This window comes from Panulirus ornatus, chromosome 53 (assembly GCF_036320965.1).
Source record: "Panulirus ornatus isolate Po-2019 chromosome 53, ASM3632096v1, whole genome shotgun sequence".
NCBI lineage: Eukaryota > Metazoa > Arthropoda > Malacostraca > Decapoda > Palinuridae > Panulirus > Panulirus ornatus.
In genome coordinates, this window is record NC_092276.1 from 687501 (window position 1) to 705000 (window position 17500).

General features: G+C 48.1%; 1 protein-coding gene across 1 annotated transcript in view; it reads left to right on the forward strand.

Moving 5' to 3' along the window:
• The window catches only part of LOC139765148 (putative neural-cadherin 2), a 613316-nt gene that overhangs the window by 570134 nt on the left and 25682 nt on the right, over window positions 1-17500 (forward strand). Inside the window, 10 exon segments of the mRNA XM_071692340.1 lie at window positions 91-279; window positions 1643-1856; window positions 2918-3126; window positions 8214-8374; window positions 11011-11173; window positions 11296-11331; window positions 11333-11482; window positions 12602-12903; window positions 13347-13755; window positions 15704-16003. Coding sequence (XP_071548441.1) covers window positions 91-279; window positions 1643-1856; window positions 2918-3126; window positions 8214-8374; window positions 11011-11173; window positions 11296-11331; window positions 11333-11482; window positions 12602-12903; window positions 13347-13755; window positions 15704-16003 — 2133 coding nt within the window.

The following is a 17500-nucleotide window of genomic DNA, read 5'->3' on the forward strand; positions in this document are numbered from 1 at the left end:
TTTGTTATTGCCTCCCATGGCACCCTCCCATGGCACTTACCTCCTCTGTCATCCCCTCACACTCTGACTGACGCCGTCCACGTTGCCCAGGGTGAGGAAGGGCGCGTCCGTTACTCCATAGCTCCAGCCAGCGACCCCGGCGGGAGGTTTGCGGTGGACGGGTCGGGGGCGGTGCGGCTTGTGGGCGGGCTGGACCGCGAGGCCGACCACGCCCACAGGGTGCTGGTGTGGGCGGTAGACGACGGAGCGCCGCCCAGGACAGCCACCGCCACACTTATGGTGAGTTACGGGCGCGAGACGGGGTCTGGACTCCGCAGTTGGATACCGCAGGGAGAGGTTGGAGGGCGGGAAGGTCTGTTGGAAGAGAGTCAGAATCGCTGTCTGTCGGCAGGTGGTGGGTAAGTTAGTGACTGTTGGCAAGGGGGCAGTTTAGAAGGGAGAGAGAGACGAAGCAGAGAGAGAGAGAGAGACAGGGGTGTTGGCAGGGTGTAGCAGCAGCAGCACCTAGAACAGGGGGACAGTTTAGAAGGGAGAGAGAGACGAAGCAGAGAGAGAGAGAGGGACAGGGGTGTTGGCAGGGTGTAGCAGCAGCAGCACCTAGAACAGGGGGACAGTTTAGAAGGGAGAGAGAGACAAAGCAGAGAGAGAGAGAGAGAGACAGGGGTGTTGGCAGGGTGTAGCAGCAGCAGCACCTAGAACAGGGGGACAGTTTAGAAGGGAGAGAGAGACGAAGCAGAGAGAGAGAGAGAGAGACAGGGGTGTTGGCAGGGTGTAGCAGCAGCAGCACCTAGAACAGGGGGACAGTTTAGAAGGGAGAAAGAGACGAAGCAGAGAGAGAGAGAGGGACAGGGGTGTTGGCAGGGTGTAGCAGCAGCAGCACCTAGAACAGGAGGACAGTTTAGAAGGGAGAGACGAAGCAGAGAGAGAGAGAGAGACAGGGGTGTTGGCAGGGTGTAGCAGCAGCAGCACCTGGCAGGGGTGAGGCTTAGAGACAACAAGAGTGTTGAGAAGAGGTTGGTAGTGGTGAAGTGTGACTGGAATGAGTGGCTTTATGACTGGAACAGTTCAGTGGGATGGCCAGCCAAAGGGGTGGCAGGGTGGGGGATAGATGTGTGTGGTACCGTTGGCCAGCGGTGTTAGCACCTCCCTCTGACCGATGTACATCAGTGTATAGATCAGAGACGAAGTCCATTGTCCACTTGGGAGGAGTACAGGGTTCAAGTGTCAGGAACTGTAGCAAGGACTCAAGGAAAAACTGCCGGTGCTTTAGATCGGAGGGTAAATGCCACTTAGGGAATTTAGGATCAGTGTATTTCTATAGGTCTTTAACTCAGAGGTTCCCTAATTATTAATTTCATTTTAAGAACTTCTCCTGCATTTATCGTATGTTTATATATTTCTCTCAGTCATCAGTTCCTTCTTCTATACCCGTGATCTCAGCTCCTCAGCTTATTACCTCACTATGTCCTCAGCTCACGAGCTTCTTGGCTCACTAGGTCCTCAGCTCACTAAACCTCACTCGGTAGAGCTGAACCGCATACCACCTCCTCATCGCAGCATATCCTCAGCTCAATGATCATGATGGTGACCCTCTCTCCCACCCTCACCTCGCTCCTTCCCTCCGTCTGCCACACTCCTTCAGGTGAACGTGACGGACGTGAACGACAACCCGCCCTTCCTGTCGGAGCCACGGAGGGTGCAGGTGGTGGAGAACGCCGAGCCACAGGTGGTAGCTCGGGTCAAGCTGGGTGACCCCGACGACTGGCGCCAGGGCCACGGCCCACCTTTCACCATAGCGCTGGACCCTCACGCGCCCTCGCACATCATGACCGCCATCAACCTCCAGTTCGACAGAAGTAAGTCGAGCGAATCGGGTGATAATACAGGAGGAGAGAGAGAGAGAGAGAGAGAGAGAGAGAGAGAGAGAGAGAGAGAGAGAGAGAGAGAGAGTCAGCCATTTTTCGAAAACTTTCCAGTGGTAGCTGCTTACGCCAACTGCGACAGGATATATATTTTTTTTTTTGGTATTGTATCTTCACAAAGGCGAGGGCCAGCCACCAGAGTTCGAGCCCCGGTGCGGGCCAGACCAGCTACGTACGGCTTCGTCCACCATAGCAACCCATTCGACTTGCCATTCCAACCCTCCCTCAGTCGTAAGATGTCCAAATTACTTGCTTTTATTACATGATTATGAATAACAATTTGGGGTTTTATTTTCATAAAAGGGGAAAAACATGTAGGCTTTCCCGATGCCTTTAAACATCCCATATTTTGGAGTGACGTCGTCGAAAACTCAATATAAGGTTTCATGTTGTAGGGAACGGTATAAACTGTTGTGGGAGGGAAGGAGGGTTGTAGGGAATGATATATACTGTGGGGGAGAGGAGGGAAGAGGGTTGTAGGGAACGGCTTAGACTTGGATGGAGGAGGGGGAGTTTGCCGTATAGGAATGAGGCCTCTTGAAAAATTTATGCACAGAGGAGGAGGACGAAGGTCTCCTAGTGGAACCCCATTACTTTCGTGAGGTTCTGTAGCGTCCCAGGTCTTGGTCGCTGGTCCTCCCTTGCTCCGTCCCCCCTTCCACTGTGAAAACTGCCAGGCTTCTTTACCCTTAAGATGTTCCCCTGACTCACATCCCCTCCTACTCTACCCTCCCCCACCGGAAGACTTAAAAACGAACATGCTAAAAATGCTCTCCTTCTTCCTCCTCCTCCTCCTCCTCCTCCTTCTCCTCCTCCTTCTGCCGGAGTTACTTGCCGTGTGCCTTCCTCGCCCTCTCCTCCGCTGGTGCCGAGGGATCCCCTTGGCCCTTTGCTGAAAGAAGCGAGCTAATGTATTATAGATATAGATATATATAGTTGGTAGATATCTCTCAACACCTCGCCTTTCCCTTCTCCCCTGGCTACGCCCCTGGCAGGAGGGGACGAGGGGCGTGGCGTGGGTGTCGTCTCCACCAGGACGCCCCTGGACCGTGAGGAGCGACGGGCCCTCCTGGTGCCCTTAGTGGTCGCAGACGACGGGTCGCCTCCCCTCTCAGCCACAGTGACCCTCACCTTACACGTCGCCGACGTGAACGACAACCCAATGGCGCCAGCGGCCAAGGCCGTTACCGTCCACACTGTGCAGGTACGTATGGCTGTGATCACCCGTTACCGTCCACACTGTGCAGGTACGTATGTCTGTGATCACCCGTTGGTATAATACAGGGAGGGAGTTCTACACTCGTATCGGGGGGACAACACTCATCCCTTGAACTTTTCGTATACAGTTAGCATTTTGCACCTCCATCACTGAGCATAAGAGTTTCAGTACGTCTTTCATTCTGCTACAGTAGTTTCATTTATCTATCTACTTTCTGTCATCGTAGTTGTATTCATCTACTTTCTGTTATAGTAGTTTTATTCATCTACTTTCACGTTTAGTCTACAGAGGTTCTCTCGCCGAGTTCCGTCCTTATAGCATTGCATTTACCTGGGCTGGATTTCACCAAGTGTCAGGCCAACAGTGGCGTTTGTCGGGGGTCTCCTTACAAGCTGACAAAATCTGCATCCTGGGCCAACGTGTTCTGGAGGGAGGGAGGGAGTCCTCTTGGCATCCTGGGCCAACGTGTTCGGGAGGGAGTGATACAGTCCTTCTGGTGCGTCGTTCACCATAAAGAAGAATGACGGTCCCATGACAGAACCTTGCGGCACACCATTGACGACCCCAAAACCAATTTCAGGAAGTCTTTCTTGAACAAGAGACCTTTGGTACCTTCTCCTGACGTCATTTTCTGTTTGTTCCTGCCTTTCGATCCAGCTTCTATGTAGCTCGGTGCCTGAAAGTGTCCTGGCAGTCCAGATAGAGACAACCTACCCAGCTTCGTGTGTCTAAAATGGAGCTCACTCTCTCGTGGAAATCTGAGCGACTTAAAACGCTTGGCTTCCCTTCCCTGTCTCCCTCTTGTCCCTCACTCAGCCATTTCCTCTTTGGGAAGTAGTCGTCCATTTTCGTATTCATCGCCTTTGTATGTGTGTGTGTGTGTGTGTGTGAAAGAGTAGGTTAAAAATCGAGACTTTTGATACACTTGTAGAGGATTTCCCCGTTTATAGTGTATTCGTAAATTTCGCCCCTTCCCCCCCTGTGTGTGTGTGTGTGTTTGCGCGCACGTCTGAATACAGCTCTCGCGTGCACGAAGGAACACTGTGAATGCACCGTCTCCACCAAACATGGAGTTTCCTACATGAAATCCCAGCAGACATCTTCCATTTCTCGCCTGTGAATATATATATATATATATATATATATATATATATATATATATATATATATATATATATATATATATATATATATATATACACACACAGTATATATATACATACATACCATCTCTGCTTCTGGAAAGGGGGCGAGGCAGGGGGGGAAATGGGTAGGTGTTTGTACCCCCTTCCCATCTGGACGCAACAGCTTTGTGAAACAATCCTCGAGCAACGTTTAAGTTCATATGAACAAGCATTTCAGCCTCTCCTCGGCAGTTCAAAAGCCGCTCGCAGCCGTTGCCTTTCTCTTCTCTCTCTCTCTCTCTCTCTCTCTCTCTCTCTCTCTCTCTCTCTCTCTCTCTCTCTCTCTCTCTCTCTCTCTCTCGTTGGATTACGTACGTCGGTGTGATGCACACACACACACACACACACACACACGGGAATGGTTACGGTTGAAGTAAGGGAATTAACCACAGTTCAACACATGTCCATTTCTAGTACAGTAATAAGAAAAAAAAATGCGTTCATAATTTGTTCATTCAGAAAAAAGGATTTTTTTTGTATACAAATTGCTACAAGAAAAGGCGTTCTTGATTTTTTCATACCAAAAAAGGATTTTTTTTCTTGTATACAAATTGTTACAAAAACAATGCGTTCATGATTTCTTCATTCCAAAAAAAAGGGATTTTGTTTTGTATACAAATTGTTACAAAAAAAATGCGTTCATAATTTGTTCATTCCAAAAAGAAAAGGATATATTTTTTTTGTATACAAATTGTGCTTCATGCAGTACAGTGGCGTAATGTAATTTGTTTTATTTAGCTGTTGTTAAAAAGAGACTTTGAGACCGCGGTGCCTCATTGTTATGCCTTTATCATCGGACGTTCAATGACTTCACTGTCATCAGAACTAGATTACCGCCAGTTCTCTAATTACCTCAATTAAGACTCGACCTGGTGTGTGTGTGTGTGTAGGGAGGGGGGGAGGGGGGTGGGGGGGGGAGGGTGTAGTTGTAGAAGACAGCAAATCGATGATTGGCCTGTGACGAGAGCATGGGAAAAGGGGGGGGGAAGAGGGGCGCCCCCTCGTCCAAGGCGTAGTCTAATTACTCTTCCTTTTACGAATGATTAACAGAGCAAATATCACAGAAGCTAATTATCTTTTTCTTGATAATTATCACATAGGTTAATTATCTCTTTCGTGGTGATTATCACAGAGGTTAATTATCTCTTTCGTGGTCATTATCACATAGGTTAATTATCTCTTTCGTGGTGATGAACACAGAAGCTAATTATCTTTTCTTGTTGATTATCACATAGGTTAATTATCTTTTTCGTGGTGATTATCACATAGGTTAATTATCTCTTTCGTGGTGATTATCACAGAGGTTAATTATCTCTTTCGTGGTGATTATCACATAGGTTAATTATCTCTTTCGTGGTGATTATCACAGAGGTTAATTATCTTTTCGTGGTGATTATCACCATGCTCTTAACTCGCGTACGATACAGGAGCCCTGAATGGCCCGATGGTTTAATTGGTCATATGAATGATTATTGATATCTTGTCCAGGTCGGTCGTACGAAAGAATACATTATTGTTTCTTTTCCTCTCTTCTTTTATCTTTCTTCTGTCTTCTTTCTCCTTTCTTCTCCCTTCTTTCTTCTCTCTCTTTTTTCTTTTTTTCTCTCTTCTTTCTTATTTCTTCTTTCTTCTGTCTTCTTTCTTCTTTCTTCTCCCTTCTTTCTTCTCTCTCTTTTTTCTTTTTTTATCTCTTCTCTCTTCTTTCTTATTTCTTCTTTCTTCTTCTGTATTCTCTGGTGTCCTTTTTTTTTTAATGTAAGCTGATACGGTACGGGCAACTGAGGCCCTAATTAAGGTCAACACATTAACGCCATATATGTGTGTGTGTGTCTGTGTGAGTGTGCCTGTGTCTGTGTGTCTGTGTGTGTCTGTGTGAGTATGCCTGTGTCTGAGTGTGTCTGTGTCTGAGTGTGTCTCTGTGTCTGTGTGTATGTATGTGTGTGTAATAACCCTTTGAACACGACCGTACGACCTTTGACCCCCGGGGGGGTTGGCAAGTGAATGACCTCGGACTCCACTGGCCTTGTCTACGACCTGAGCATTAAGTGTTGTTAGGGGAAACCTTTGGAGGGGTCTTCTTCGATGCCTTGCAGAACGGGTCCCCGGGGGTCTCTGAAACCTTTTCCGAAACTGTCGTCCTCCTTGAAGTCGCGAAACTACGTTTTCCTGGAGTATTTAGACACCCTCACGTGTCGTATCGGGTGTACAAGTATTCAAATCTCGTTCGTTGTGAGGACCGTATACACACACACCCTCGCCCCTCCTCCGCCAATCGTAAACTGGATATGTGTCCGTTGCTAAGTGAAGGCGAGCATTCCCGTGGACAGATGTATTCGAAATTCATGCCGGGAAAGTGGAATATTCCCATCGCTTTGCTTGAATATTCCTCTTCCAATACCGGCATGGTTCGTGCTGTTGTCTGCTTGGATATTCCCGTTGCTAGCTGCCTCTGTTGGGACTCTCTGTTGTCTGTTGTAACTACGAGTCTATCACACACGTGTAGACTGAATGAGGTATACTGTCTCCCGCATGAGTAAGGGACTTTTAGAGTATGTCAGATTTGTCTGTCTATCCCCCCCACACATGTCAGACCTATCTAGTTCTAATCCCAGTGGTGCTTCTGTCTGTCTATCCTCCACATACGTCAGACCTGTCCAGTCACCACTGTGGTGCGTCTGCCCGTCTATCCTCCACACACGTCAGACCTATCCAGTCACCACTGTGGTGCGTCTGCCCGTCTATCCTCCACACACGTCAGACCTATCCAGTCACCACTGTGGTGCGTCTGCCCGTCTATCCTCCACACACGTCAGACCTATCCAGTCCTAATCCCTGTGGTGCGTCTGTCTGTCTATCCTCCACATACGTCAGACCTGTCCAGTCACCACTGTGGTGCATCTGCCCGTCTATCCTCCACACACGTCAGACCTGTCCAGTCACCACTGTGGTGCGTCTGTCTATCCAGAGTTTATGCCCGTTCGTCCGCAAACAGCCGGCCATATATTCGTCCTATCATCATCCCCCCACCAACACACACACACACACACACCACACAGTGGGCCGGTCTTGGAGCCCAGAGCTCGTCCACTTCGTCTTCGACAGCTCAGCCCGAGGTTGAGAGAGAGAGAGAGAGAGAGAGAGAGAGAGAGAGAGAGAGAGAGAGAGAGAGAGAGAGAGACTCCTTATGGAACACAAAGGACACCGAACGCCACAACATTGCCTCCCAATGAGACGGGATCCAAGGTTGGAGATATTTGTGTCAGCCTCACTGGGATATTCTAGGGAGAGGAATCTAATGTTATCTTCAGTCGTGTGGGATTCATGGGCGCATTCAGGGACGGGACAATACGGGAGGGGAGAGGGAGAGAGGGAGACTGTACCGGTTCAGATAAGGGAGGGAAGGAGTCTATGTGGAGGGGGTTATCTGGGGGGAGGGATGTGGAAGGAGAAAGGGGCCATAGAGCGAAGGAGGGAAGCGTGAAGGGCCATAGAGAGAGAGAGAGAGAGAGAGAGAGAGAGAGAGAGAGAGAGAGAGAGAGGGGAGAGAGAGACATAGAGGGAGGGTGGGAAGATGGATGATTCATAGTTCAAAGGAGGAGGGAGCACAGATAGAGGGAGGACCGACCTTAGGCTTCTGTTTCTTAAGGTACCGAATAACGTGTTGCAGATCAACGTACATCCTCAGGTGTTTCTCTCTCTCTCTCTCTCTCTCTCTCTCTCTCTCTCTCTCTCTCTCTCTCTCTCTCTCTCTCTCTCTCTCTCTCTCTCTTTCTCTCTCTCTCTCTCTCTCTCTCTCTCTCTCTCTCTCTCTCTCTCTCTCTCTCTCTCTCTCTCTCTGACCCTGTGGACCACCTTCCACACCACCTTCACCTCTCTTTCTGCCCACAGCCCCAGACGGCTTCCGTGCCCTTGGGCCGAGTCTACGTCAAGGACCCGGACGACTGGGACGCCGCCTCCAAGATCTACTGCTGGAGGCACCATCACCCGAACTTCTCCCTCAACACCACCACGGGGGACCTGGCCATGTTACCTGGCACCAGGGACGGCAGGTAGGTCACCAGGGTTGGCAGGGAGGTTATGCCTGGTCACCAGGGTTGGTTGTGAGGTGTACCTGGTCACCAGGGATGGTTGTGAGGTGTGCCTGGTCACCAGGGATGGTTGTGAGGTGTACCTGGTCACCATGGATGGTTGTGAGGTGTACCTGGTCACCAGGGATGGTTGTGAGGTGTGCCTGGTCACCATGGATGGTTGTGAGGTGTACCTGGTCACCAGGGATGGTTGTGAGGTGTACCTGGTCACCAGGGATGGTTGTGAGGTGTACCTGGTCACCAGGGATGGTTGTGAGGTGTACCTGGTCACCTGGGATGGTTGTGAGGTGTACCTGGTCACCAGGGGTGGTTGTGAGGTGTACCTGGTCACCAGGGATGGTTGTGAGGCGTACCTGGTCACTAGGGGTGGCAGGTAAGTATTGCATAGTATCAGGTAAGTCTAAGGATGATCATGTAACTGGTAATATGATGTATTTTTACACGAAATTTTCAGACGAATTAGAATATGAAAAGAATATTTATATTTGACCGCTCCCAAACATGGGGGTTGTAGAGGATGTCCAACAAGCAAAAATGAGAATATTGAAAGATTGAGAAGGAGAGATAACCAAGATCAAGAACAAGGAGAACATATAAGTTCTAGGGGAGATATGAGATGCAGGGGTGAACATAGTCTTGAACACAGATGGAGACTACATTACCAAAATATGGTTAATGAAAACGGCATGTCAACATGGTACAGAAAATGTGAAATTTAGGGATAACACCTACAAATACTGAGAAGAGCTCTTTGAGAATGTGGACCTCAGTAGACGTCGACCAAGATGATATAAGGAACAGAACCATCACTGGCTAACATCAGGACACAGATAGGAAAGCACAGGACCAAGAAAAGTCCTTCCCTTCTTCAAGACAGAACCACATCAGGATAGACCCAGCAGGCATGAGGACAGAAGAACTGAGAAAACAAAGTAATTGAGACACTTGAAGACATCTTTGACACCTGGAACTACTTCCATGTGAGAAACTAAGGCAAAATGAACCCGTGAAGATACAGGAACTGAAAACCAACAGAGGATAAATCCAGATAGAGTAAAGGCTTGCAAGATCATACATAGATTTAGTCTACTGACTGCGAACTCTAGATTCAAAGTCAATTACTTTGATGAAAACACTTTGAAGTAATAACATGATCCATGTGAACATGAAGAGTGCCTTGGCTCAGTCAGTGAGTGAGAGAGCATCATGAAACTCGAAAGATAAGATATGAATTTAAATGGAGTGTTGTAGCGATATATGTTCATACGAGAGCTGGAAGCAGAGGAGATGATATAGGTAAATCACTGTGAATATGAGTTGGCTGTAGTGAGAAACCCAAGTCATTTGCCTAGTAAACTTGGTGTGTCATACAGAACACAAACATTGAGAAGCTATACGACTGTAAGAAATTAAAAGCGAGAGTGGTCGAAGTGGTTAAGGAAATAGAGAAACCTGAATGGATATTCATAGAACCAAGTTACCTTAACATCCATTGTACTGAGTGATGAAAGAGAAGAGAAATGCAAGGCTGCAGATACATATGCAAATAATGATCGACTTACTGGGTAAAGCAATAAGGCTCAATTGTTCCTTGTGAGCCATTGAACAGACGCAAGGAAGTAACATTGTAAACCTGGTATGTATACAAAGACATGGCATTATTGGCGGACACAGGATCGAACGATGTTACAAGCGTATCAGATCACATGTTCTTCTAGAAACGATGTTACAAGCGTATCAGGTCACATGTTCTTCTAGAAACGATGTTACAATCGTATCAGATCACATGTTCTTCTAGAAACGATGTTACAAGCGTATCAGATCACATGTTCTTCTAGAAACGATGTTACAAGCGTATCAGGTCACATGTTCTTCTAGAAACGATGTTACAATCGTATCAGATCACATGTTCTTTTAGAAACAGCATACAGTGAGAGGGGGAGAGTAAGTGAGTGTGTGGTATACTGCATGAACTGAATTTTATGCTGGCTGTGGGACCCCACGGGAAATGGACCGTCATGATCAAGGCCATCATCCTCCCATTACCTTTCTCTCTCTCTCTCTCTCTCTCTCTCTCTCTCTCTATCTATCTATCTCTATCTCTATCTATCTATCTATCTATCTCTATCTATCCATCCATCTATCCATCTATCTGTCCATCTATCTATCTATCTATCTATCTGTCCATCCATCCATCTATCTCTCACCTTCCACACATCAGCTATGCATTAGTTTTGCACCCCCTCTTCTTCTAACCCCACTCCATCTCCCTCGGGGCATGCCAGCCTGGGGCCATGTGTTAAAAAGGCAATAATCGGCTCTTCTTCCCAGACGGGATGATGGGCACCTGAAAGGAGGTCGTTGTCGGAATGTCGCAGGCAGTATTCTAATATATATCACTCATTGGCATTGGGTGTCTGTGTGAGATTGTATCAGCGGACACAAGAGGGACTCTTAGCTGGACCAGGAGTTTATATATGTATCAGTTACTCATATATATATATATATATATATATATATATATATATATATATATATATTTATATAATGTGATATCTTTAATTCATTCACGTGACCTGCCCTAACCCCCCTCTAAGGTACGACCTGGGCTTCACCGTGAGCGACGCGAGCCAGGGTCAGTCAGGGGTCACGGCCAACGTGACGGTCGAGGTCAAGTCTTTAAGCCAGCGTGACGTCATGGACGCCACACCCCTCACCCTGGCGGCCGACCCTTACGACGTGGTCAAGGAGGACGAGGAGGTGAGGCGGAGGGAGAGGGAGGGAAAGAGATGACGAGGAGTAAACAGATGTGACACATGTATGTCTTATCCTCCCACATGCCTCAGAATCGATGCCCTCAGGTGATGCCTCTCCTGTCGCAGGCGGGGACGTCCATCCTACAACAGCTGGTGGTCGCAGGCGCGGGCGTGGGTCAAGGGCAGTGACGTGGGCGTGAAGGCCGTCTCGGTGCAGCCCTTGGAGACCCACCGCACGCCCTCAACTCGAGTCTGGCTCTCGTCCCCCGGCGTCTCCAACCTACACCACATCCTTCTACACCGGAAGGATGAGGTAAGTTGACGCCCAGGGACCCATGTGGTCCTCCAAGACGTGTGTGAAGGATTCAAGGATTTGCTCAGAGCGAGAAGGATGTTGGGCACTCATGGGTCCCTCACCTCTTCAACGTTATCCACTATCATGCCACTTTTTATCTGTGCGCTACCCACGTTCATTAGTTCGTAGCTCAGTTTACGCCATTCACCCACAACTCCTTCACTGTCAAAGTACTCTCTTTTTAATCCTATGCAACAAGTCTCTTGCTTAATTTCATGCTATGTCCTCTGGTTCTTCTGTCCCTTCATCTTTCGAAGACCTGTTCGCTGTGTGGGTCATCGACCTGGCTTAAGAACTAAAAGTCTGTGTGATCAGATCACCTCATTCTTCTTTCCTCCATGGCGGTCAGATTTAAGGTCTTTCCATCTGAATCACCTCTCTTTAATCACGATATCATCTTTGCTGCCCTCCTGTGGACCTTCTCGATTACCCCTTTGTGTTATTTAGGTGCGGTGACCAAACTTGAGAAGGATTTTCTGCTTTTGAGCCAAACGTACCATAGGGTGTGGGCAGCTTGCTGACTGCCTTTCCATATTCATGTACTTGAACGCTGCTCTAGTGTTCGCCAGCAGATTGTTCGTCTTCTGTAATATTCTCCCAAGATGGGTAACTCTGACGACAGGTCACAGACCATGTTGAATCGCACGTCTCTCTCCCAACCAGATTCCCGCAGCTTATTTCCTGCTCGCTAGCGTGCGTATTGTTCCTGTGTCTCCTCCGTGTGTGTGCGTTAGGAAACTGATTTCAGAGTGAATATATGCGTACATTTAACTTGTTATCTTGGTGTTATATTATGGATTTTAAGGCAAGGATACGTTGTTGATGACGTAGAAGACGTAAATGTTTTCCGTTGCAGTACCGAATTCGAGGCGTCGTTTGAAGTGTCGCATGTGTCATGTCTCTCTCTCTCGTCTCCAGTGTTGGTCATGTCATTCATACCACTATTCATTTTCTTCATGTCTCTCCTTATTATTGTCTTTCGTATGGTATTTTCTTCTCGTTCCGATGCTCCTCTTCTGTACCACGATCCCTAGTGTGTGATATATCTCCCCTGTGGGTCCTGCGTGACCCCTGCAGCTGGGCCATGCCGTGGGCGTGAGCATAACGGAGGTGGGTGTGGGCGCCTGCACGGAGGAGGTCCACCACGAAGTCGCGGCCCACGACATGCCATCGTGCGCGGGCGGGTGCTCGCCCTTGGCCTCGCTGAGCGGCGGCTACACCGTCGTCGACGCCAACACCTCGGCAGTGGTCGGGCCTTGGGTGGGCGTCCACAGCGGCTGCGGCTGCGGCACGAGAACGCCTGCGGACCTGACCACCACCTGCTCCCCGGAGACGTGTCTCAACGGCGGCCGCTGTGTCCCCACGTCCACCGGAACCAGGTGAGGCTGGGTTGGATGCTTGCCCGTGGCAGACCAGTCGAATGCGAGGTGGTAAATCGGTGCGTACCGTCGCATTCTGCCACACAGTGGGAGAGTTATAAGGTGGTTTACCTATGTAGAACTAGAGTGTTATACAGTGGGTTTACCCTTAGTGGGAGAGTCTGTTATGTGGTGGTTTACCATTGTAGAATGGGTGTGTAATACGGTGGGTTTACCCTCAGTGGGGGAGAATCTGTTATGGTTTACCTATGTAGAACGAGTGTGTTATACAGTGGGTTTAATCTTAGAGGGGAGAGTCTATCACATGATGGTTTACCATCTTACTAAACCCCTTGTAATGACATCATCACCACCTCTCTAAACCCCCCAGCCCTTAGAGCTCCACCGCCTTAGCCCTTAGGGCTCCACACCTGAGGGCTCTACCAACCCTTAACCTCCCACAGGTGTATCTGCCCCCACGGTACTCAGGGCTCCCGGTGTAAGGTCCTCACGAGACACTTCGAGGGTGGAGGTGGAGGCGGAGGGGAACACGGAGGGACGGAGAGAGGCGGTGTGGAGGAGGACCCTGTGGGTGGATGGGCTTGGGTCTCCTCCATCCCACCGTGCACCGAGGTCCACCTCAGCCTGGAGCTCCTCACCACGTCCAGGGACGCCCTCCTGCTCTACTCCGGCCCTGACCACCTGACCCCAGCCCCGGGAGCCCTTGGGGACGTCATGGCCCTCGAGCTGAGAGGGGGACGTCCCTCTCTCCTGCTGGACCTCGGGGCTGGCCCTGTCACACTCGTGCTCAATGCCTCCTACTCCCTGGCTGACAACACATGGCATCGACTGGACCTTATCTGGAGGGACGAGGTGAGTGGATCTCTCTCTCTCTCTCTCTCTCTCTCTCTCTCTCTCTCTCTCTCTCTCTCTCTCTCTCTCTCTCTCTCTCTGTCTATCCTCAGATAGACTTGTGACATTGAGTGCAATTTGGATGTTATGAATAACCCTCTATAACCTTGGAGAATGTGTCACTTCATCCTTTTAACCATTTTTTGTCTCTCTCTCTCTCTCCCTTGTGTGTGTGTGAGAGAGAGAGAGAGAGAGAGAGAGAGAGAGAGAGAGAGAGAGAGAGATTCCATATATCTTTCGTGTCAGGGTGTATCAGAGGACAGCGTCAATTGCTTTACTGTCATATAACTCGCGCTGTGGGGCACGGGAGGGGAGAGGAGCGTGGTTGATTGAAGCCCTACGGAAAGTTTTCCTCTGCGGTGCTACAGCAGTTGGGTTCTGAGGCCGAGTTGTGTGGGTGAGGGAGGGAGAGGATGTTTCGCTCGACTGCTGTGCATCATCAGTTTTGAGAAGTTTTACATACTGATGACTTCTGTGATACAGGGCGGTAAGAGAGGAGGGAGGGTCAGGTCAGATGGGTGGTTTGGTAGTCTTATCATGGTGGGTACTATGCTGGCAAGTTTGTAGAGGTGGAGGTTTTTGTTGTAATAGCCAGGATTTTGGAAGAGGGATGTTGGTTGACGTGGAGTGGTTCTCCTCCAGGGGGGTTTGTGGTCGTCAGGGACGAACCCAACTGGGATGAATGGGGGATGATATCTCCCCAGGGTTAGGTGATTACCTGGTCAGGTTCTAAGGCAGTGCACTTGGGTAGGTACCTGGTCAGGTTCTAAGGCAGTGCACCTGGGTAGGTAGGTGGAGCGAGAGAGAGGGACACAAGTGTTGGTTGATTACGTTGCAGTAAGTGATGTGCACTCGTGTTTTTGTGTGTGTGTGTGGACGGTGTTGTGAGTTGTCATTGTTTGTGAATCTATTCCGTGCCTTGACTGATGTCGGCAAAAGGGGGACTCTCTTGCGGTGTATGCTATTCGATCTCCTTTTTTGTTCTCTTGTCTCTCTGGTCTCAGGTGTGCGTATAGATGGAAGGAGGGAAGATATGGGTATAATTCTGGTTTCTTGGATGAGGGTCTTACATCCACGTTGTGTTCATAGGTCAGAGAGGGAACTCCCGTGTTTATGGTTTTGATGCCAGTGGTGTTATGCTGTCGTAAGGTGTTTAGTAGGTGTGTGTGTGTGTGTGTGTGTGTGTGTGTGTGTGTGTGTGTGTGTGTGTGTGTGTGCTGGGCTATGTGGGATCGTGGAGTTTGTCTCCTCAGGGTAGGATTACGTGTCTAATGCTGTTGCATGCCGGACGTTTGTGCTTGGAGAGTGAAGGGGGGTTGGGGTTTGGAAGGCCCTTTGTGTCTGAGTGCTTCCTCTATGTTCATATCCCTGAGCCGTCCTTCATAAAGGGGAAATGACGTGCAGTGGGTTGGATTGACATGCAGTGGGTTGGATGGTATTGAGCGCAGCTGATGCATCTGTAGTGGTCTCCGATGTGGTTTATATCACCAGTTTAATGTCTTGGGAGGAGATGAATATGACTGGGATGACATCCCCTAGAGAGGAAGAAGAGGGTTCCTTTTTGGGGATGGATGTCGGCTCTTTAGAAAGGTCGTTCGAGCAGACACACGTTATCCAATCGAGCAAACATGAGGCGGTAGTTAAAGGGTCGTAGAGTATCGTACGGTAAGGCTCAAGTGACGATACTCAGGCAAGCAAGGCACGATTGGTCAAAGGGGGGGTCACAGTTATCGTACATCAATGCTGAAGTATTAGGTACGATAGTCAGGGTGGGGGTTACAGTTATCGTACATCAACGCTGTAGTATAGGTACGATAGTCAGGGTTGGGGTCACAAAAAGTCATCGTACACCAAGTCTGAAGTAATGTACCGGTGTCCCCCTCATACCGTGGCGTCCTATACTACCCAGGTGGTGGAGCTCATCGTGGACTTGTGTGCGGGAGGCCCTTTGGACGTCACGCCCATCCCCATCACCAGAACCTCCCACAACCAGTCGGACACGCCCACACCACCGTCCCTCCACGACCCCCAGAAGTGCAGGGGCGCTGCCCGGCTCCCCCAGGGAGCGCATCTGTTCAACACGCCACATCCCCTTCAGGTAGGGGGTCTGGCTCATCCCCCTCCATCACACATGCTGTACGGTTGGCCAGGACCTCTCTTGGCCAAGCCTCTTCACGGCTGCCTGAAGAACCTGAGAGTCAATGGCGAGGTGAGTCCTTCGAGGAACTCTCGTGTCCTTGAGCATAAAAATTAGCTCTACATGAATGTAATGTGAATCAGAATCAATGGGGAAAAAGAATATATATGTATATTCCTATGAGTCCACGGGGAAAATGAAACACAAAAAGTTCCCAAGTGCACTTTCGTGTAATAATCACATCATCAGGGGAGACACAAGAGAGAAATAAAACAGTCTGTTGATATACATCGAAGAGACGAAGCTAGGACGCCATGTTTACCAAATGGCGTCCTAGCTTCGTCTCTTCGATGTATATCAACTGACTTTTATATTTCTCACTTGTGGCTCCCCTGATGATGTGATTATTACACGAAAGTGCACTTAGGAACTTTTCGTATTTCATTTTCCCCGTGGACTCATAGGAATATCTTGATCACGCGCAAAATTGTGATCCTTTCCAATATATATATATATATATATATATATATATATATATATATATATATATATATATATATATATACATGATTTTCAAGATAACCATGAATGATCCATGTACATTATAACCTTAAATGATCAGTGTACATAAGTCGACTGAGGAGAACTTTTGCCTTATATGCCCAATTATACAACAGTCATACAAGTATATGCATTCTCAATTTATATATCTGATGTGTATGGTACGAGTTCTGGCTTAATGAGCATTCAACGAATGTTAGACAGCTAATGCCTCTACACACATTGTGGCTTCTAAATCAAAATATGATTTATATATATATATATATATATATATATATATATATATATATATATATATATATATATATATATATATATATATATATTTATATATATATATATATATATATATATATATATATATATATATATATATATATAAAGCATGGGAAACGAACGTCTGTGGTGGCAAAACCGTTTCTTACCTGACAACAATTAATACAGCAACCTCTCTTCGTTTGTTCTTCTTAATGGGAAAACTTAAACCTTTAATCACAACGCAGACTAAACAAAACATCTTTCGAGGCAGTGCGGAGGTAAACAAGCAAGTATAAACACCCAGACGTTTACAAACATTGGTGGGTGCACCAAGAAGCCAATCTCGTATTTACACATTTTACACACATATTTACACACACGTATATATATACGACCACTTGGCTGAAATGAATGTTTTTCTGATGCCACTTGACTGAAATGACAGTTCTGTACGACTCCTTGACTGAAATGACTGGTCTGTACGACTCCTTGACTGAACTGACTGGTCTGTACGACTCCTTGACTGAAATGACTGGTCTGTACGACTCCTTGACTGAACTGACTGGTCTGTACGACTCCTTGACTGAACTGACTGGTCTGTACGACTCCTTGACTGAACCGACTGGTCTGTACGACTCCTTGACTGAAATGACTGGTCTGTACGACTCCTTGACTGAACTGACTTTTCTGCACAGTCTCTCGACTGAAGTGACTGTCTTGCACGACCTCTTGACTGAACTGACTCATCAT